General features: G+C 32.5%; 1 protein-coding gene across 1 annotated transcript in view; it reads right to left on the bottom strand.

The window, feature by feature from the left end:
* Window positions 1-342: 342 nt before the first annotated feature.
* The window catches only part of CD2AP (CD2 associated protein), a 106,284-nt gene continuing 82,499 nt past the window's right edge, over window positions 343-24,127 (bottom strand). Inside the window, exons 12-18 of the mRNA XM_082848590.1 lie at window positions 19,374-19,539; window positions 18,648-18,790; window positions 11,938-12,050; window positions 11,101-11,202; window positions 9,827-9,996; window positions 7,200-7,263; window positions 343-3,296 (exon numbers count right to left, since the gene is read on the bottom strand). Coding sequence (XP_082704716.1) covers window positions 3,255-3,296; window positions 7,200-7,263; window positions 9,827-9,996; window positions 11,101-11,202; window positions 11,938-12,050; window positions 18,648-18,790; window positions 19,374-19,539 — 800 coding nt within the window. The 3' untranslated portion in view covers window positions 343-3,254. The remainder of the gene's footprint in view (window positions 3,297-7,199; window positions 7,264-9,826; window positions 9,997-11,100; window positions 11,203-11,937; window positions 12,051-18,647; window positions 18,791-19,373; window positions 19,540-24,127) is intronic.

Here is a 24,127-nt window from a genome sequence, read left to right as displayed (position 1 = left end):
TATCCATCACCACAAGGTGCTTTTGAGAAGAGTAAATCAGCAGCTTCCATTTAAAAAAATCTACTCTATGGCAAGATAAGGTACTTTATATAAATCATTTCAAATTCTCCCAATAATCCTGTGAGGTAGGAATTATCATCTCACAGTTCCAGGTAGAAAGAAAAGACTCACAAAGGTTCAGTAAATGTCACATAGGTCTAGAACTTTGAATGCTTTTATTTTACTATTTACATTGTTTCTTTTATTTGGAAAACTCAAAGTAATATAAAATAATTTTCATCATACTCTGCAATCAGCATATGCTGAAGTTAATGAAAAATAACCAATAAAGACTGACACAACTGGCAATACTATTCTTTATTTTCTTTTTGAGGGAGAAGCACGCTTTACAGCACCTGTAAACAAGTCAGTGAAGTATACTGTTTTGAGTTTCTCCATAAATATATATTATTATTTTTTTGGAATGTTAGAATACCACAACACCAACTGCATTACATAACAGTTACTGAAGGCAAGTCAGGCTACAACAAGGATAAAATTTTATGGCTAAAAATATTCATAGCAGCAACTTTTAAAAGATGATTTTATTAAATCAAGTCATTGCACTTGGTCATTTTATTGCTACAGCAAAACAAGGCCATTAAATTTTAACACTTCTCATTTCTGATTTGAACTGATTGTCTCATTCTTTTCATACATTTCAAGTTTAAATGCAAGCATAAAATGTTTACCAACACATCTAGAGAGCACTTGGGTTTATTTTTTTCTGTGATCACAGTAAGAAGCATAAAAAGAGAATCCTCTGTTACACCAGGCCCATTCTCTCTTCCTATCTTCAGACTTAGGTTTTGTAAAGAGGTAACAGCTTTATAGTATGACCAAAGCTTGGTGGTCGCACGCACACACACACAATACTCCTAATATTGAAATATAATTAGGAAAATTAGTAATATTATGTTTTTCAAAGAATAGCAAACATTCACTACCAATTTGGCAATGACAGATGCCATGCTGTTCACCTCTACTCTGTAATTTATACTCATTCACTAAAAAAAAAAAAAATTTACCCCCAAGTAAAAGCTATATAATTACATAGCATTTTATGATATGAACTTTATAAACAGGAATTAATAAAATTCCTATATCAAGAGCAAATACTGGTAAATTGCTAAAGTAATCATTTTTCCCTTTGATTTTGGTTTTCTTTTCTTTACTATTTGGTCAAGGGCAAGAAAATAGAGACATAGTACTTGAATTACTTTTCAATTCTGACTGAGGAGTATACAAGCAAACACTTTAAATGTCTCTCAGTACTCATGACCATCTTGATTTTATGCACTGGTGAGAAAATGACCAACAAAAACTTTAAGAACAGCCTGAAATCTGCTGGTAACTCCCCTACCCTGTTATTAGGGTGAGGAGGGAGCACTTAGTCAGATCTTCCAGTCATAAAGGTGGAGGGTGATTTCCAGGGTACATTGTTTTTATTTCTACCTGAAGACTTTCATGTTAAAATAAGACCTAATTTATTTAAGAAGAAATAAATCATTCATTTGACAAGTCATTTAAAAACACTAGAACAGGAATAAACAATTTTGTTCAGCAGTGACCTCGTCAGAAGAGCCCAAGGACTTTAAGAAGTTAGAATGTACATACTTAATGCACAGATTTCCCCAAAAGCACTAATTTAAGTTGTGAATTTACCATTAAGTAATTATGTATTGGAGTTTCTATTATTTTCTATTTCACTTTTATTTGAAACAATATGACAGAATTTCATTAACACAAGATTTCAGTATTTTAAAACTAAAATTTAAAGGAAAAATATTGGTTTGGGGGTTTAAAGAACACAAAATAGAAGCATGATAGATGGTACTCAAAATCTGAAAGTCATTTGCTATAATAAAGCTTAAAATCTAATTTTTTTTTTCAAAAAAAGATCAAATTTTCTACTTTCAATATAAACCCACATATTTTGAGACATATTATCTGTAGATAACATTTTTAAAAGTTCAATTGTTCATAAGTGACCGTGAAGAAACTGCTATTCACCCACTTTGTGAAAATGCATTTTGAATATGGCCAACTATTTGGTTTTAAACAAGCTGTGATGTTACGTTTTGTGACCTACTAAACACTCTTTACAAAGCTGGTTACCTAAATGACAGCCCCAAATATCTCCACCAGTTAGTTTAGTCTAGTAGGTAAATTACACAATGTAAAACCTGAGTATTTACATAATGATAACTTGTCAAAGTATGAAACTGCATACTGAAGTTCTGAAAGTTCTGGAGTTTTGTTTTTCTAACATTACCATTATTAAAAACCAAATGGAGGGGCATGAAGAATTAAATCACAAGATTATGAAATGAGTAATATTTGAGCCTGTAAAATAAACAGAAAAGTACAGCAATAAGGCTGGTGTTTGCATATTATATGTGCTGTAGTTTCTAGGCACAACAAGTTAAGGGTTAAATTGACATTTTTAGTTCCTTAGACCTAATGAATTTAAAATATAGCTCATATTTTCCCCAATATATTTAACAATCCAATACATTTTAACTAAATTCCTTTATGAATCCTATAGTGCAAGCAATAAAAAAATATTCCAAAAGTTGAAGAAATTATTTTGATTAGTTCATTACAGTTATTACTATATGCACGGGTGAGTAATCTGGTTTGTAGCTAGGGAACTCCTATTTCATCACCCAGAGTATCACAAACTGCAAACAAACAGGCACAACAGTGTAATCCTGGGTAAGAAGCTAAACATAAAAAATATATATATACAAAGTTTATATCCCTTATGTTTTATGGGAAAAGTAGTGACTATAGTTACTATAAAGCTAAACTGTCCCTCTCAAATGGTATATTTTACAGATTATTCGTAAAGATATCACCATATTTATAGTATAGATCTCTTTAAAAATAATACTACAAGTTTCAATAAAAAAAACTATTGTGAATTTTCTTTCCTTTTTATACAGATTCAGTAGTATTTTCAAGCAAACTAAACAAGAGTTTGCAATCCCAGCACATAAGAAATAAGGCCTCTTTTTTTCATATTGGCAAAACAAAATATATATAAAAAAATTCACCCTCCCCCTACATTTTTCTATAGATATAATAGTTCATATACGCATATTTCTTTATCACGACATCAGCATTTGTTATTTTTAAGTAACAAGTCAGTTGAAGTTCATAGTGTTGCTTCTGAATCCCTGGAACACTGAGAACACTGGGTGCACGTCACTTCAAGAAGACATGATTGCTTTTTTCAGCTTCTCTATTTCCACCTAAATGGCAACAGATAAAATATCTTTACTTTAGAAAAGTTTATTTATTTTATCCTATGTCATGAAGAGCTGATCATAATTTCAAGCCTCCAGATTTTGATTTCCATTCTGAAATCCAATTTCCAATGGTGTAATAAATATTTAAAAAGTTCAACAGATGAAAATGTCACAATGCAAGTTCCTAAATGACAGGTGACAACAACAAAAAAGCAGCTACAGTTGTTTCACCCAGAACAATGTTAAATAACGTGAGCATTTGAAAGATCTGTAAGAAGTCAGCCCTACAAAAAACAAGAGTATCCTTGAAACCAAACTAAGAAACGTACCCGCACCTATAATTAAACAAAGGGGGCAATACAGAATGTTGTTGTTTCTTTAAAAGGACCAGTTTAGTTCTATGTTTTCCACTTACTGCTTAGGTGATATCAGTAAGCCACTTAACCTCACTTGGTCTCAACTTTCTCAACTGTAAACAGTATGTTCTAGATTAAATTGCCTTTAAAGCCCAGGAATATATATAAAATGCAGTCAATATGTTAAAAATAGTTCCACTGTTAGGTAGAAGACATTCTTCGCTTAACAGAAGTTCACAATTTAAGAAACGTTAGAAGAAAATTAGAAAAATTCATTAAATTTTCACAATAACTACAGAGTTATTTAACTTTGACATATTACAAATAACTAAGTTGAGGATCAAAGAGATTAAACACCATGCCAGTGGTTCCATGCCGACCTTGTACTGGTAAGGTCTAAGGCTTTAAAGGCCACAGTTTTTGTACTCTCTTCCCAATTACATGGTATTTTGATCATCTCTGACCTTGCATTACATGTAGAAACATTTAGGCCTTACCTTCTCCTGATAGCATCATCCCTCTCCCCAACAATGCATACAAATAATACATGTTATGGCTAACTTCTGACAAATAGATCACTACTAAATGATGAGCATTTTGCTACAGTCAAAAAGTATAATTTCAATAAGCTCACAATCTCCTAAGGGATCCTAACCATTCCAGAATGGTTTGCTAATTCCAGGATCTTTCCTGATATTATTCTTTGCCTAATATGATTATTAGCCAAACATGTTAGTAGCATTGGATTGAGACAAAATACCTTCAATCTTCAGCCTGATGTGCTATTATCATCTCTATTCCAAAGATACATTAACCACTGCATGAATTTTAGTGTGCGAGGATGCATAGAAAACAGAAAGAAAAAAAAATTGGTAGAAGAGGGAGTGCGGGTGGGGTGAGGGTCAGGGTGGAGAATAACCCTGCACGCAGTCAGTAATACTCCTCACAGACTGCTGCTGGCCACATAAGTTTAGGTATCTGGCAAATACTTGCATTGCTGGAGTTTCTCTTCTAGCATGTTTATGTTCATTGTTCATCATTAGTCCTCTGTACCACTCCTCAGTATAATTTAATACTATATAATGTCAATGTTACAGTAGTTCAAAGTATTACTTTTAATTTGGGGAGAAATATAATTTCTCTTTTAAACATATGATCCTAAGACTCTAATGCCTTATTAAGTATTGAACTTTTCCCACCAAAAAAAAGAAATTTATAATACAGGTCAGTGAGAGGCTAAGTAACAGCTGATTTTGCTGGGAAAATATAATCAAATGAAATTCTTCAAAAAAAAAAATTCATTTGACTCTTTCCATGATTTTTATGACAAATTAAGTCATATATACAAATTTAGTATTGTATTAGTTCCTCTTGCTAACCTTATTCCTTTATTTTCATATATGAATATGTGTTATGTATAAAAAATAAGGAATGAAAGTCAAAAACATTTGTTTTTAATTTTTTAATTTCTACCATGTTGCACACTGGGAATTTAACATATATTTAGAAGATATATTTTTAATATCTATCTTCTAACATTTATTAGTTTGACAAAAATTTGTTAGCAATCTAATATGTATATAGCACTGTGCTAGGAGCTATGGGCAAAGATGAAACAGAAAAAGGTCCCACCTCCAACAGTATAGAAGATGGGCAAAATAAGTACATAATGTGAACAGTGATATGACAGAAAATTATTACTTATTCATCTCTTACAAAACTAAACATGAATTTGAAATAAGAAAAACTGCTTTTAATCAGAAGACTGGTGGCCAACTCAGTGAATGTGATTGAGCAGGGCCTTGAGAATCTACAGAACTTGGGCATGATAAGTGAGACAAAAGGAGAATCCATGAAAATATAGTAAGAGTAAAAATTCAGACAAATTAACTGTAAGGGACAATTGAGGATTAGTAAGTGAGGAAAGAAAGATAAACTAGGACCAGGACATAAGAGACCCCATTTGCCAAGTCAAGAAGTTTGAACTTCATTCAGCAAGTAATAGAAAGTTTTCGAAAGTACTGAGCAAGGGAAGACAAGATAAGAATGAGAGAAACAAACAAGCTAAACGGAAGATAAGAGCATGAGAAAAGGACAGAAACAGTGAGAATAAAGAGAAAACGGTTAGGGAGTACAGCCAGTAGGCCTAAAAGTTAGTGGGATTAGAAGAGACAGAAGTCCCACATCTGCATGACTAGAAGCGCAACAAACTTTCAACACAAACAGAAAATCAGAATCTGAAAAGAAGGTGCTACGTGTGACAGGGGACATGCTAAGTCTAAGTTCACAGTGGAACATCCAGGGAGTCTAATAGCTGGAAACTCAGGACAGAAGCTGGGAAAAGAAGAACTAGATTTCAATGGCAAATGCACCAGAGCCAATTATGATACTCCTGGACACAGGTGAGCCAAGAGTGAATGCACAGAGAAGAGGCCTAAGCACAACACTGAAGGAACACCTCACTTAGGTGAGGAGAGATGGAGAAGTCAGACAGAAGAATGCAGGGTCACATAAACCAAGACATACTTTGAAAAGGTGGTGATGGTAAAAATGTGAAGTGCTGTAGAAACCGAAGAGACATAGGAGTTGCCATCAGTAAACCCAAAATGCAAGGGGTTAAGGACTGAACTAAAAGTGAAGAATTAGTGACTGTAAATGTATGCTTTTCTTGTTTTTTGTTTGTTTGTTTTGTTTTGTTTTCTTCTTTGCAACAAATGAACTGCAAATGAAAAGAGAATACAGATCAAAAGGGCAGCCAGACCTAAAAGGGGGCTTTTTATTTTTTGAATAAAGGGGAAAATTGAGTATTTTCAGGGAAAGAAAGGAGAGTGCCAGTAAAGGTTATGTGTCAGATATAAGAGTAAAAATGGAGTTTTGATAATCTGCCAAATACCTTCACACATATTATCTCAACAACTAAAGCTAAACGAGGTTAAGTGACTTCCTGGTTCAAATGGTGTAACTTAATCCCTAAGAGCAAAGGTTCTGGAGTCTGGCTGCTTCTATTAAAAATGTTAGCTCCACTGCTGACTTAATCATTCCAAACCCTAGTTTCCTCACTCTGAAACTGTCAGTCATCAGCAGAGAGTGAAGATGATGATATTAGCTACAAAGTAAACTCAATTCAGTGAGAAATTAAAGTCAGCAAATCTATAGCCATCCCAGTACCATCACCACCCCTGCCCCCAGGCAAAAAAAAGTTTAACTGTGAAGAAAAGAGAACTATAGCTCAAGAAAGGAGTGTTGAGTGCAAAAGATCTAAAACTAGACACGTTTAAGAGGCAAGAACCATGTTTGCTTTATTCATGAGTGTATATACCTTGTGCCCCGTGTCTATGAGAGTGAGTGCTCAAAAAACATTTGCCGAATGAATGAATGGAATGTGGCAGGGAGTCAACAAGAGATTAATTAAATGGCGACCAAGCTGTAGGGAGTGTCCAACTAAAGCAGGATAGCATAATTTGTGGCGGAACCAATCACCCAGTTGGGTTGGAAAAAACATGTCTAGTTTATGCTGACTACAATCTCAATGCTGGAAGAAATGAATTACCTCTAGATTACTTCTCATTGCCTTCTCTTCTTCCAAATCTTTTCGTAGTTTTTCCAGTTCTTTCCTAAAAACAAAGTATTTATTACTGTTAAGTCTTCCGATTAAACAATATATATTTGACTAAGGTTAATAGGATCTGTTGCCTGATATCCCAGAACATAGGGAAAACTTTGAAAGGAAACAGCCATATTGACTGAGAAAAAATTCAAATTCTCTAGTTGAAATGATTCAATACAACAGTTAAAAAACACAGCAAACCTGAGATAAAGAAATTTTTAAGTGAATACAGGCAATTTTCCATATTCAGTTATCATCCATTTCCAAGGCAGGACACACAGCCCAAATAATTTGGGAAAATGAATGCGAAAATATGTCACAATGCAAGGCAAATTATAATTTTTAACACAATAACCTGGACTTTACATATCTTTCTCTGTTTTTTTTTAAATTAACTATTTCATTAAAATTCAAACCAATAAACAAAAAACTGCAGCCAACAATCCCTCTTCTGTAACTCATGTTTTCATTTTTCTAGGTTCCCTTGTATATTTTTATATAGTCATTTTCCCCTCCATTTCATTTTCCAAGAGGAACTCAAGACTTTTAAAATACTCTTTGGAAAGAATTCTAAAATATCTGATAAATAATATATGTAAGTCATTAATATTTTTATTCATTCTACAGCTTATTTAAGAGCACCTATGGGCAATTTGTATGTGGATTTATTCTTTCATTATAGCACACTTGGTATCAAAAATGCAAAATGTCAAAATTAACAAATCAGATTGTTCTCTAACTGGTACCTGAGAGGTACTCAATAAATATTTACTAGATAAATGAACTTATAGTTTATAATGTGCTTACTGCAGAAACTGTGGATAAATTTGCCAAACCTAAACCAAGGTAAATTGAAGAATTCAAGAAATATCATGTATCAAATTTCCTCTCTATATATGACATAAATGTGTATAATATATGTTTTTTAAGTAGGCGTTCAAGATAACTTTATGTTTCTATCTAAGAGATGTTTGTAGAAGTGCTCTGCAAACTACAAATACATCATGTTGTTAATCTCAATATTTTTTAAAATAAATAATCCAATGTCAACAAAGAATTGGAGGAGAAGCAGTGAATTCAAAATCAGTGGTAACACGGTCTCTGGCGATGAGTATTTTACCAGATTCCATGTTCCATGAGATACTCTTAGAGGCCAGAGAAGAAGCTGGAGTAGGGGAGGAGCACCTGAACCCTCACCCTCAATTTAGTTAGATTAGCTGATCTTTGATCTATTTTACCTACTGGGCTTTTGCGGAAGTATGTTTAAAATGTTAACACATTTTAAAATTCACATAATAATGTTGATAAGAAAAGATCTCTAAATCAATAGAAGATCCAAGTTTGAGTTCTAGCTCTACCACTTAAGAGCTGTGTGATCTTACATAATTAGCTTTACCTCTCTAAACCTTTATTTCTTCATTTAAAAGAAGGGAGGGGACTATAGCAGGTGATCTTTTAAATTTATTTTAGCTCTAAAAAGTCCCTAACTTTTACTTAGGCATGCCTCACCATATACCATTATCAAAAACTTTCAGAGTTAAGAGAAAGGCCTTACAAATCACCTATCCCAACCCATTTGTTTTATAAATATCCAACTCAACCCCAGCAGAAACAGTGATCAAAGTCCTCTGAGAAGAAAACCAAATGTTTATACAGATACACCACAGATCCAAAATAAAATGGCTTTTCCTAATACTTTTAAGACTAATTAACCCATGTTTGACATTTCTAGCCTCAAATTATGTGTTTAAGGTTCATCTATGATATAACATGTATTAGTATTTCATTTCTTTTTACGGCTGAATAACATTCCATTGTATGGATGTACCACATCTTGTTTATCTATTCATCAGTTGATGGACAGTTGGGTTGTTTGAACTTTTTGGCTATTATGAATAATACTATAAACATCTGTGTACAAGTTTTTGTTTGAACACTTGTTTTCAATTCTCTTGGGCAGTACTATACCTTGGCGAGGAATTGCTGGGTCATATGAGAACATGAGATTTAACTTTTGGAGTAACTGCCAGACTGTTTTCCAGAGTAGCTGTACCATTTTACATGCCCACCAGCAAGGCACGAGTGTTCCAATTTCTCACATCCTTGCCAACACTTGTATTGTTTATATTTTTTATTATAGCCATCCTAGTGGGTGCGAAGTAGTATTTCATTGTGGTTTTGATTTGCATGTGCTAATGACTAATGATGTTGAACATCTTTTCATGTGCCTATTAGCCATTTTTCTATAATCAAGCTACTAGAACCAATTCTATAATCGAGCTACTACTTTCTGATTTACCTGGTTTGCCTTTTTCATAATTGGGCTGGGTTTTCTTATCCAAGCTTTCCAATTCCTAATTAGAATAACTAGAATTAATAGAGTTTCTAATTATTATGTTTTCTAATTCAAGCTTTTTTGCCTAGAGAGACACTATCAATAAAAATTTCTTTGAAAACAAACTTGCTCATACTAGAAACTTGGCAGATTACTTCTTTACTTGATATAATTTGAAAGAATTCTTTACACATGTGTTAAGTAGTGCTCAAAGAAGAAAATAAGGGCTACTTACCCATGATCCTTTTTTAGTGCTTCCACAACACACAGCAATTCAACAATCTGAGCTTTAAGTTCATCCAAAGAATTTTCTGTTTCTAGCTTAGCTTTGATTTCTAATGGAGTTAGAAAAGCAGCTGTATTTGGTTTAGAAGCACTTGAAGGTGTTGAAAGGTAAACAGACGGCTGAAAACATATAATAAACAGAAAATTTGTATTTGTATTTACATTTAATATTACATTATAAATTCAAAAGATTTTTACTGCAAGGAGATAAATAACTGAAGTAATACTTCCAAGATAAATAAAAAACTTGAAAATCCAAAAAGCAGTTTGACGTTCATAACTGGAAAAACCACTAAACGACCAAAGAATAAACTTGTAATTACTAAGGGTTTTTGTGAGAAATGTCACGGGTTTTATTTAAAAAAAAAAAAAGAGAGAAAAGAAGATCCATTAGATTTATCTTATGGTTTACCTAGTGGAACATCTAGAAGCAAGAATATAAAAGCATTATTAAGGTACTGCTTTGATCCTTCATATTAAATAGTTATTATTTAGAATATCCAGAGAGCTCCAATTAAAAGTGATTATGAAGGATTTAGTAAGTCCATAGAAGAGGCATTTAAATGGATCCATGGCCTGACATTCTTTTACCATTTCACTTAGGTAACAGCAAGTAAAATTTCAATAGACTGCTAACAGCTGAGAGAATTCAGATTAAGTGTATCTGATAAAATGAATAGCAGTCAAATGCCTTGAAATGAATCTGAGGAACAGGCATGATCTTCTCAAATATAAGATGTGTGTCAGTTGTGGTAATACTATCTTAAATTAAAATGGCAAGGGCTTAGCAAAGACTCTTAACACCATGTAACAGATGGAAGAATCCATGTATTCTACCATTCATTCCAGTGTGTATTCAGTGCTTATTATGGTGCCAAGCACCAAGTTACATAAGAAGTAAAAGAGTGCTGGCTTCTGCCTAAGGAGTGCATGTTTAACGGGAAATGAAACAAATGTATATAGATCTATGCCTTAAAAAATATGAAACATGTAACATTTGTATTACTCATTTAAAATAATGTGACTCTCCTAAAAAAGATCTACAGAGAATAATGTAACTTAAGTTTAACAGTAATTATTTTATTTTATTTAGTTTTAGTAGGAATTATTTTATTTCCTGGCAGAAGAAATAATTCTTCCTGAAGGACATGTTAAATTCCACAATTTTGATGTTCACAAAGAACGCTACAAATTATACAAATCTTAGACCAAAATGCACCTTACCTTTGGAGAGTAGCATGAATCCTTCTTAAATTCAGATGGCTTTAGGTTGGCACTATCATCTTCTTTTGGTAACTTCAGGATTTTTTCTGGGCTTTGAGTTGGCTGAATGATTTTTTTTTTAAATCAAGAAACAGAAAACACCAAAGAAAGAAAAGGCAGTAAGCATCTAGATAATAAAGTAAGTAACTTTTATCACTGTTTTCAGCAGATACTGTTCCAGATATTCCATTATTGTTAACAGGATTTTACATAATTTCATGCTGAATAACACACTTGCATATCTTGAGGGCGGAAAAACAGCTTGCCTATTAGCAACAAAAATTTTCCCTACTTAGGTAATTTAAAAGCACAATAGTACTTAAGAGCTAATGTATTAACACTGAAGTACTATCAGTATCCCAGGCAATATACTGAGAGCATAAAAAGAAGTTACACATTTAGAGACCAGGATTAGTACTACAAAAGAACACTGACTATTTCAGGGGGAAAAAAAATGTTCTCATTCTTTCTTGAAGTGAATATGTACAACTCAATTCTAATTACTGCTTTTGGACAAGTATATTGCACAGGTTCCCTGTCCCCTCTTGACACTGTGCTCTGTGGTTATGGTCTTAGGACAACTCTGCTTCTGATTCTGTAACCTTCCATTCCACGTCCTGTGGAAATGAACAGGTCTCTTCCCCATATCTCTTAAATACAACCCTTGGCCACTTGAGTATAGTTATCTTCCTGATTTTTAAACTTCAGTGGAGCTATAAATCCTCCCTCATTCTTATCTTCAGAAGGACTCTGGATTTACTAAATTCTCTGTGTTTTATAATACTAAATGTAACTCACAGAATGTCCACCATTGAAGCGGCCAGGCAATCTTCTTCCAGGCATCTTCGGTCTATTTGCAGTGAGATGTAGCAAGTTTTCTGATGAAGCTATGTCATCAAAATTTACAAGATCTGGAGAATAAAAGTAAACATATCTATTAAGATATAACTGCACATTTTAAAAGGCAAAAAAGAACATCTCTGATTTTTAACAAACTATAAAATTAAAAAGAACACCACCAAGACTCACAAGTTGACCTGTGCTTTTCATATGCATTTGGAAAACAACACTCACCCTCAAAAACTAACATCCTCTTTACGTGATACATTTTATATATTAACAATATAAAGTTCATGTTTTTAACAGAGACTTAGACCTCAACAAAAGTTCTTACTGAAAGATATAAATCTGTACCACAAGTTGCAGTAGTATGAAAAAGCAGTCATCTTAAGTTCTTGCTTATAAAAAAAAACATGATCTACTTCTTCAACTCAGAATTAATTACAACATATCAAAAAACTAACTTATGAAATGTGTTTTAAAGTTCAAGTAATATCCTAATATTAAAATTTTTTAAACTCAATTTTATCTGGGACCCTGCTGCTTTCCAATTGCATTTCTTAATGTAAAGTGAAAGTGTAATTTAATGTGTCTTCATATATGTATGTGCATAGTATACTGTAGCTGGGACTCGACCTGTTTATAGTTCACTGTACTTCTGCTTAGACATTATCATGTGTAGGAATCAGACGATAGTTATAAATCTAAGGCAAATCAGATATCAAGGGAAAATGCTACATAAATCATCCATTTGCTTCCCCACCATCAAAGGCTGGTTGACCTTTGATCCAATAACTTGAGTTTAAGGACAAATCTAGGTAATTTCTATCTCTGAAACAATAGTATATAATACCTTCCCTTTTTCTAGATGGTCCAGAAAACCTTGCTGAAGGAGTTGGTCTTTAATTTTGAAGCCCAGATATCTATAAGTGGTAATAAGAACCCTAAGGTTAATTCCTGGCACTTCCACTATCATTATAATTTTCCTTTGGCCCAGGTTCCAAACTAAGATTATTAATCACAGTCAATATGCCGTCACTCATTATGGCATCAGGTAACTTTTCCCTTGTCTTCCAGGTATGGAATCATTCTTCACGTTGCCATTGCTTGGAAGTTTATAATGCTTTCTGTCAAATATTTAGATGTCCAAACTCAGAGAATTGTTATTTCTTAAAAGAAATCTAAAGATACTTATCATTACTGCCCTTAAAGCTTACTCATCAAATTTCATATTCAAAGTAATTTATTTAGAGAATTTTTTTTAAAGGGATGGAGGACACAAAGATAAAACAGGAAGAGGTTACCACTAACTGGCAACATACATTTTGTAACAACTGTAAGTATTTGTTGACCTCTGTTAATTCTTTTCCATCTTAACATTCTGGGATTACTTTGTATGTTCTATCTTGGATCTAGTCACTAGGCTAATATACCACAACAGGCAATCTAATGGGCTTGGATTAATTTTTGTGTTGAGTTGTTCAATAATTGTCTATAAATAATTATAATATACAACAAACCACAATAAGAAACACAGTGGCTTTAATGGAGAATGCATTATATAATGTGAAAGACCTTGAGCTTAAACATATATTTAAATATCTCATTTGTTAATTTCATAAACAAAGAAAACAATATTTTAAAAGATGTTAAAAATATGCTGTAGTTTGAAGGGTTAAAAATTGTTTTTTACATCGATAAATATGTATTGACAACCTACAAAAAAAACCTTGAAAAGTACAGTCCATTTTGGCCTGTGGAGATAATTTTCAAATGCATATTTAAGCAACTTTTAAAAAGAAAAAGAAACAAACAAAAACAAAGGAAGAGATGAAGATAAATTAAAAGGGTAAATAAAAGGAAGATTTACAAAATTATACATCATGCTCATGTAAAAATGTCTTCTGTATGTCCAGTTTTGGGCCACAACACCAAGACAAGTAATTTTACTATTCTAAAACTCTCTCAGGTCCTCCACTAAGTCATTAGGTTAGTAAAATGAAATAGTGCACATTTCTGACTCATGATATACTTGAATGCTTTTAAATTTACCTACGAGTGGTATCAGTGGATTTATATTTTACACACGGCATAAAAGGCATGACAATCACTTAACTCTTGCCATCACATTGTCACTCTGCCAGCCATTTACATGTCTACACATTGCCTAAGACATGGAATTTTAAAATATTAAAATAAATATAAAATTTTGGGAGAAAAAACCTGACTTTTATGGTTGTCAACTAAAATAACCTTGTATCAAAAGAATATTTTAAACTATCAAGAAAAAAATTCCAATATGAATTTCATTTTATTTTAAAATGGAAAACCAAAAGGGTTAGAATAGACAGACAAACACGTACACTTTAGTAAAATTACAAAGAAAAATCAATGTGCACCACCTATTCATATTGACTATATTATTTTTATTTCTTTTATAAATTGTCATCTTACCAAAATGGAGAAAGGTAGGATAATTTCCTGACACGTAAGAAGGGAAACATGGCAAACAGGCTAGGAAACAAAATCTGGAAAGAAAAGTCAAGGATAGGAATGTCTAGAAAAAAGACTAAACCAAAAAAATTATTTTACAAAGCAGGAAAAAGGAACAGTTGTAGAATGAATAGAACCATTTTAATGTTTAGCAGATACTGCAGTTCATCTAAACTTACATTAAGATGTGTATTAGATTTTAGATTTATTCTTTTGTCTTTCAAAAGGAAAAATTATGATTAGTATTAATTTCAATATACATTAAACTAGAAAGAAGTCTTTTTTAAATTACTCACTGAACACCAAGACAACTTCTAAAAGAATGTTTTAGTACTAAAATTAGAGGTCAGAGTAATAAATCAACATATTAACAACTCAGTGATATAGTTATAACTGAAATTAAACCACCTTTTAGTCAAAGTTTTGGTCCTCAGCGCATGATAGTAGTTACACTAAAAGCGGCAATTTTAATTCTGGTATGGTATAATAGGAAAAACAATATGCCAAATATTATTTTTAAATATCCCACTATAAAAATACAGTAGTGCCTTAAGTAATACTCTCTATAATGATATTATCAAGGAAATTATTATTAGAAAATAAAACTTTTAATTACTGCTCTTATTTCCCAGGTAAATTCTACCTTTTGGGGTATGGTATTTTGTTTTGTTTTAATACTAGTTTAGATACAGGCTGGCTTTTTATAGTGTCTACCACTCAACAGGTAAACATTGTATTCAAAAAATCTCACCATAAATTCCTTCTGGAAGAAATAAATGAATAAATATTGGGAAATTAATTCAAACAAAATAGATCAATTATTAAATAGAAGTGAAGAGAAAGAATGTTGCCCTATTTAACAATGAAGGTTTTCAGATCAAATAATGTATCTCTAAAAATTTCCTTTAATCCAAGAAGAATTTATCACAAAAGATAATGAAAAAGGATAAGATACTACACTCTAAGAATACTTCATCAACTGTGCTTTCTTAATGAAATAGCTATGTTTCCACTAAGTTTTCTGTCTTGTAGTTTAAAACTAATTGTAAACCAATTTTACTTCCTGGAAAATTTACTATTTTAGAAATACTTAGACTATGTGAACTTTACAATTAACCTGTAGTAGCAATGAGACTATCCTAAACCAATTTTTGATGAAGTGTTGGAAAAAGAGAAAAAAATTAAAACATGGTCTGATAGCTCTGCAATTTGTAGTACTATCTTGTATCATATATGAGAATATTTATGAAAAATCTTAAAAAAATGAAACAAATTGAGTATTCTAGGAATGTTTTTCTTATGAACAAAAAGACTGTATTTATACACATGAATATATATGTTTATATATGGGTTTGTATACAACCATATCAGAGAGTAATGAAAGGAATTTACATCCTTAATAGATAAGAGCAGAAACAGAGTTAAGAAGTGATTAACAGTAGAGGAGGGGAAGAAGGGAAATTACATTTTATAACAACTTCCATGTCAGGTTTTCTAATAGGTATCATAGATATGATGGATCATTCAATTGTTAGTTAAGTGAGAAAATAAGCAAAACATGTCAATGACCAATTAGCTAATAATTTAAAACTCACATTTTTTTAACAGCAAATTCTACTATATCATTTCGCCTCAAATTATTCTTTTACAAAATAATTAAACTCTAAGGAGATTTTCATGTATGTTTTAAACTTTCTGAAACTTACGTTAAAGGGCTAGTTTCATATGTCATTTAAAAAATTTAAAACTTCAAACTGGGCCATATATGTAAATTAAAACATGCCTCAATCTAATGCCAAATTTGAGGCTGTATCTAATACAGAACAGTTTTTTTTATAAGGTGCCAACAAAGAAGAGGTAAAACACTTTTATACTCCAAGTACTAAGGACATGATATTCTAATTTTAAAAAAAGGAAATAAGGAATTGAGGTTGGAGTTGAGGTTGAGGTTGGAGACATAAGCTACTTGCTATCAGCAGCTATGCCTTTTACCTTAGCGAACTATTTGTGCCCAAAACACTACTGCAAATATACAGCTGCTCAGTAAATATTTGCTACTTAATATGAACTCAATTTCCAAAATTTATATTTTCTGAACTTTATAGGGTGTAAGTGCAGTACACCAAAGGCAGTGTGATAGTGGAAGATATAAAGACTGAAACTTGGAATCAGCTGTTAGTTTTTTGACCGTGTATGTCTCGGCACCTCTAAATTACTTCTTTATTTATTTAAACAAAAAAGCAAACTAGAAGTTAGAAATTTTCAAACTCTGTTCCACAAAGCCTCACATTTTTAATGAAGAATAAATAATAGCTATGGATATAAGACAAGAAATGGGACTAAAATACAAAGGAAAAAGAACTTTTCAACCACCAATAGTCTGACATTGTTACATGGTATTTAGAAATGTACCAAAGGAAATAAAGTTTGCTGGTAATCCTATATAGATAAAGTTTGGAAAAAAAAGTGAAAATTTGTTTTAACTGACTTAAATTATTTTGGTAATTTCCACGACTTTGAGAAAACTAAATAAAGCAAATGTTGAAGAATGATACAAAGTAACAAAAAATACAGAAAAAAAATAATAAGCTCTAATATTACCCTTTCAGCTCCCAAAGAGACTCATCAAAATTTAAGACTTCTGATAAATAAAGACTGCAGAATATTGTGGAAATTCAAAAGATAATACCTATGGATTTTTGATATCCAGAGTTAAAAGTGTGTGCTTAAATATTTTTCTCTATTACTTTTGAAAACACATTTCTAGCTACATTTTAAATCAAACAGAAAACAGTAAGAACTAATAGAATTACATTTTTTACCAGCAACCTCAATTTAAAAAAAATTAAAGGATATTTTAAAAAAAACACGAAGTTTTTTTTTGTTTTTTATTTAACTAACAGTAAATTAGAACAATTTTCACCAAAAACATACTGAATATATTTGAGTGACTGTCTCTAAAATACAATCAACATCTCAATTTCCAGAAATTATTGATGACTATGGCTTCATCCAGATCAGGTAGGCTCCAAATACATGATGAAAGATCTATAAGACATTCCAATTAAAAAACTGAAGGAGACTATGCTTAGGTTAGAGCTTTTGTACTGACAAACTAAAGAGAACGAAGAAAAAATCACCTAAAAAATCTGAAAGGTAATACGTAGCACATTTTACAATAGAGTGACAAAAAAAATCTTAGTGTAACTGGCCTTCAAGTTTAAATGTAAAGAACTGTTAACTTGAAGCTAAAAAGTACATTGACATTAATTTTTTTTTAAAGAAAATCACAGAGAACTTTATATAAAGGGGATTTAAAGAGTTCTCTTCTGGTTTACATGATCTTGACCACTTGCTGTGTCTTTAGCTTACTTTGTTTAGATGCAAAATAGGGGAAAATGGCATCTACCTCTTAGAGTCAGTGTTAAAATAAGAATATATATGAGAAAATGCTTTTAAAATGTTAAAAAACTAAAAACGAATGCAAAGTGCTATAAAATAAGCATTACCACAAAGTAATGATGGTGCAATGCCTTTAACAGTGAGACCTTGTATCAAGACCTCTCTGAAGCAAAAAAAGAGACTTTTCTGTTTCAAGTATTCCATTTTACAACTGAGAAGTATAAAAAACCAGGAGACAAAGATGATTAATGGGCTGAAAAATCAGTCCTAAAACTTAAGGAATAATATTTAGCTAAAGAAGTAAAGCCTGCTGAGACAGACAGATATATACAGAGAGAGAGAGTCATAAGAAAGCCTATTTTCCAGAATTGGAAACAAAAGTATCTTCAGATTTAAGTGGGAAAATAAAAATAGTCTTCTTAAATATAATCTAGTGTTGGCACTGAAAGTCTATGTCACTCACATCTGCTTAAGTTAGATGGTATGGACATTCCATTATAAAGGGATAGAATGATAAATGACTGATCTTTTAATATCCATCTCAGTTCTCTGACCAGTGAGAAAGTTTATGTGAACCATAAATACCTTGCCCATTTATATTCTTTCAGTTTCATTTTTCTATTTCAACTTCAGAGATTTTTAAAAATTTTAATAAATTTCCACTGTATCTATCCACACACAAATTACATACACAACTTTCTTATTTTAAATAGTTTCTGAAAACTACATTTGCAACTTCTTTTTATGCACCACCTTTCCACATGTTAACTTACCTGTTTCTTTAGAGCTTCTAACTGTAAATGTATCTAGGTCTACTGATTTTGGTCTAAGTGGTAACTGTTCAGAATCTAGCTTTGGTTTTGATACTGGCTCAGTTTCAAATTTTGATAAAATGGTAGAAACGTCTCCATTAATCCTAAAATGAGAAAAATCAAACACATGCAAAAATCATTTGTATGTAAAGCATGACCATCTTTTAACACTGTGATTTAATGACACTAAAGAGGGACTTCCCTGGTGGTCCAGTGGTTAAGACTCCACACTCCCAATGCAGGGGGCCCGGGTTCGATCCCTGGTCAGGGAGCTAGATCCCACATGCTGCAACTAAGAGCCTGCATGCCGCCACTAAAAGATCCCACATGCCGCAACTAAGACCTGGCACAGCCAAATAAATAAATAATTTTAAAAAATAATAATAATGACACTAAAGATGTTACACCATAATACTGATTTTCTTTCTTGTCTATAAAATTATTTCCATAAACATAAACCTCTACCCTAAGACCAATCATAATAAAATAAGAAATGTAAAACAGCTTAACATGAGTATATTCACCTAGCATGAATATAAGATTAACATTTAACACAGATTACAGTCTCTACAAAAAATATGAAAAGCAAATACTTTAAAAATTACTTGACATTTAGAAAGGCAGTAGGGCCAATTATGTCAAAGGCAGGTAAATCAATAAACTAACTTCAAATTAGATAAAACTTACTTGGCTACAGGAGGTGGTGGAGGAACCGGTTTTTCAGGTCGCTTTGGGTACACTGTTCCAGGAGATCGCAGTAAATTATTGGCTTTGGCGGGTGGAGTAGGCTTCTTGGGTGGGACTTGTGGAGCAGCTGGTTTAGAAGGCTTCTGTTCCAGCACTGACTTTTCATCTGATTATTTAAAAATATTTACTAGGTTACTAACAATCAGAACTGTTTAGGTTTTCCTATTTCTTAAAGCTAATGTCAGGCTGGAAAGGTGTGAAACAGAAAGAGACACTATTCGTGTATATGTGCACTGTTTTAAAATTATAATTTAATAATCCTAACTATCCTTTAAAAAAAACTCTACTTTGGTGGGAAGGAGGACCACTAATAAGCTTCTGATCAACAAATAATGCCTGCTTCTTACTGTCTTCCCACCACCCTTTGCTTTTAGGGCTGGTATTCTACTCAAATATAATCATGTATGATTTTACTCTAAGCAGAGAACAATATTATCTAGACTTACATCTAGATCACTTTCTGAAACTGAAGTATAGAGAACTAAAAATGAGTAGGAACTCTAGTGCCATTTAATGTACTTATTTAAAAATAATCATGATGACAAAAAAAATTTTTTAAGAGAAACTGAGGCTAGATTGATTAGTCACAGATGAAAAAATTACAGGCTTATATTTATAACTCTTATCATTGTATTAGGAATTTTATTAGTACCATTTCATTTAATAATTCTATGAAACAGATAAGAAAATATGCTGGGAAAAAAAGATTAAGGACAATGTCATGCCATGTTAATAAAAACAATTTTATCACCAAAAAGGCATAGTTCTATACATAATGACATACTTAGTTCCTGATCTTTCAGGTACTAAGAATGGGTATTAAATTTGACACGTGTGCACACATATGAGATATTCATGATACAGCAGTCAGCAAAAATATATTATAAGGCATATGTGCAAAAATAAGAAAGCTCCCAAGAGCAATACTGAGTGCTTTTCAAGATTTACTAGGTCTTTGAAAAGAATGTCTATCACAGGACCACAAATAATTTCATGAGATTTCTTACCAATCAGAAACCAGTAATTATGAATCTTGAACAAACACTGAAGGCCAGGGGCTTCCCTGGTGGCATAGTGGTTAAGAATCCACCTGCCAATGCAGGGGACACGGGTTCGAGCTCTGGTCTGGGAAGATCTCACATGCCAAGGAGCAACTAAGCCCAACAAAGAGCAGCCCCTGCTTGCTGCAACTAGAGAAAGCCCGCGCGCAGCAACCAAGACCCAACAGCAGCCAAATGAATAAATAAACTTAAAAAAAAGAAAGTACTTGGCAAAAACCAACCAGCAATCAAAACGGATAAAAGGCCAAATTTAAAACAAAACAAAACAAAAAAACACTGAAGGCCAGGGGTAAGCCCCTTGTTAAAAATATCTGATTTTATCTAACAACAATGAAAATACAAAATGCTGTTGTTTCAGTTTTATCATTTATGTACAGCTTCCTTGGATCGTTTGAAAATATAGCTTAGTCTTTTAAACCCTCATCATCATTTGGTACAAAAATCCATCTCTATATGGCTTCAAACTGTACAAGCACATCATGTAATTACACCACCAGAATTGAAAGCCAACTCCCCAATTCTAACTATAAGCTGATAGAGCCATCATTATCAGAATTATAACAGTTAACCAAACTTATTTCTAGAAAATATTAAAAGAAAGATATTTTAGATAAATCAGGGAAAATGTTAAATGATAAATAGAAGTTCACTGATTAAATGAATATACTTCTTTAACAGATATGTAAATAACAGCTTGTGGAATTCCCTGGTGGGCCAATGGTTAGGACTCTGTTTTCCACTGCAGAGGGCAAGGGTTCGATCCCTGGTCTGGGAATTAAGATCCGGCATACTGTGAGTCGCAGCCAAATAAATAAATAAATAACAGCTTGAAATCAATTCAATTCCTATAGGTTAGTCTAAAACAAAAGAACACATCCAATACTGCTGGAAATCAAAGGTGACAAAAATAAGATTCACCATTCCAGGTATATCCATAACTAAACCAACTACTACTATATGTTGACTTATTATATAACTAATATATGATGGCAATGTGTTTGAGTACTAGATTTATTTTTATTGAGGTTACATTTACCTCACATAAAATTAACCATTTTAAAGTGAACAACTCAGTGCCATTTAGTACATTCACAATGTTATGCAACCACCACCTCTACCTAGTTCCAAAACCCTTTTATCACCCCGAAAGAAAATTCTGTTCCCACTAATCAGCTACTCCCCATTCCCTCCTCTACCAGGGCCACAAGGGGTCCAATTTCTCCACATCCTTGCCAATACTTGTTATTTTCAGTTTTTATTATTATTACAGACATCCTAGTGGGTGTGAAGTGGTAGCTCAATGTGGTCCTGCTTTGCATTTCTAATGACTGATGATGAACATCTTGCCATATGCTTGGTAGTCATTTAGAAAAATTCTATTTCAGTTCTTTGCACATTTTTTGATTGGATTGTTTATCTTTCTGTTGGTGAGCTATAATAGTTCTTTATATATTCCAGATACTGGACCCTTTTCATACTTCAGATATTGGATATAGGGCTTGTAAATATTTCCTCCCATTCTGTAGTTTGTCTTTTTACTTCCTTGATAATATCCTTTGCTGTACAAAAGTTTTTAATTTTTAATGAAATCCAATTTAACTATTTTTCTTTTGTTTCTGTGCTTTTGGTGTCATAGCTAAGAACCCACTGCCAAACCCAAGACCATGAAGAATTACCCCTATATTTTTTCCTAAAAGTTTTAGTTTTATACCTCTTATATTTAGGTGAATGATCAATTTTTAGTAAAATTTTGTATATGGTATGAGGCAGGGGTTCAACTTTTTTCTTTTACATGTGGATATCCAACTGTGCATAGAATTTAAGTTTAGCTAGAGACTGGCCAAAAAAACAAAAGGAAATTTGGATTTAAGGAAAACATTCTTATGTTAGCTATCCAAATGCCCAAAAGAAGATATATGTAAGATACAGATGTTATGATAACTTAACATACAGAAAAATTGTAAGCGTATAAAGAAATTTTTTATTAAAACAACAAAAATACATGACAGTTAACAAAATACAGCAAAATAACAAATATGCCCTATCTTATTTACTACAAAATATAGCAATACATTACTAACACTATGCATACTAGGTTAATCCATTCATTAATTCAGATAAGGGTTAGTTCCCTGCTGCATGCATAAGAATTTAAAAATAAGTAATAATACTGGTACTAAAGCATGAATGATTACAAGTCCATAAATTCTGACTAAAAAGTCAAATATTCCATTCTTTATCACTGGTCGTTTGGAGATACATTAGAGAAAAACACAGTACTATGCAAAAAGTAGCAAGTATGTTCTCAACTGAATCTATTTTCCTAATATTTTAGAAAAATTCAGGACAAAAAAAAATCTACCCATATTTATCTCACTGAAGTGACTTAAACTGTAATATAATGTATTTTCAAAAGCCTAAGTACAAAATTCAAGAAGTTATCATCACAGGAACACAACTGAGTAACCAGCACTCCGGCCAAGAACTGAACCTTAGCCACATTAAGTTCCTTCCCCTCATGCCTCTTCCCAGTCACTACCTCAATGCTCCCATCCAAAGGTATCTTCTAACACTATAGATCACTTTTGAATATTTTAATTTTATACCACTGAAATCATAATATGCTGCTGTGTGAAACTCTTATCTCATTCATTTGTTGCTACGCTACATACATGGTATCCTGGCATATGAATATACTTCAATTTTTTTATCCATATAACTACTGATGGACGTTTGTGTTGTTTCCAATTGACGGTCAGTGTAAATAATACTACATAAACTTTCTTATTTGAGTCTTCTGGTGTACATATGGAACACACATTTCTTGTGAGTATATAATTAGGAGTAAAAGTGCTGGGTAACAGGGTATATAGATTTATTCAACTTTAGTTCTCAAGAGTAGATAAAACAGTTTACATTCCCACCTACAGTGTATAAGAGTTCTGAGAATCTGTATCCTCACCAACATTTTGTATTGTTAGTCTTTTTAAAAATTTCACCCATTTTGGTGAGAATCTTACTTTGGTTTAAAATTATATTCCCTTGCTGAGTAATGAATTTGAATAACTTTTACATACATTGGTAAGAATGAAGCAGGCTACTGAAAGGTATGTCCAAGAAAGTCTTCCCCCAAAGCAGGAGAAAAACTTGTGCTCCAAACTGTTGCTATCATTACTCTCCTGAGGGGCAACATGCATGGCAAGCACTCGAGGTACCTCTGAGGAAACAGTGAGAATGACACTGCTAAGCAGATTTGCGAAAACCCATGTGGTGGCTTGGACAGCGAGTAGACAGTGAGGATTTAAACTCCATTCTTATGACTTGGGAAAGTATCCCATGAAATAATGGGGCGTCACCTAAGAATCAAGGGCAATAGGGTGATTCGTTTCATGTTTTCTACTAGCTCTTTTTTAATCCTCCTCAATATGGCAGGGCTTTTCAAAGGACATACTCTGTGAAACTGAGATCAAAAGAGAGAGAAAAGTAATGAACGCACACACTGGTGGCATACACCGTTTCTCCTGTAAGAAGGCTTAAGGCTCCTCAAAGTGGCCCTAGCCATGGTTTGAAAAAGCTCTGTTGACTCTGGAACAAGACAGAGATAAACTTATGTTTATTTTTAAAGAAATAATT

This window comes from Leucopleurus acutus, assembly GCF_964270905.1.
Source record: "Leucopleurus acutus genome assembly, chromosome: 10".
Lineage (NCBI taxonomy): Eukaryota > Metazoa > Chordata > Mammalia > Artiodactyla > Delphinidae > Leucopleurus > Leucopleurus acutus.
This window is presented reverse-complemented; position numbering and strand designations above follow the sequence as displayed.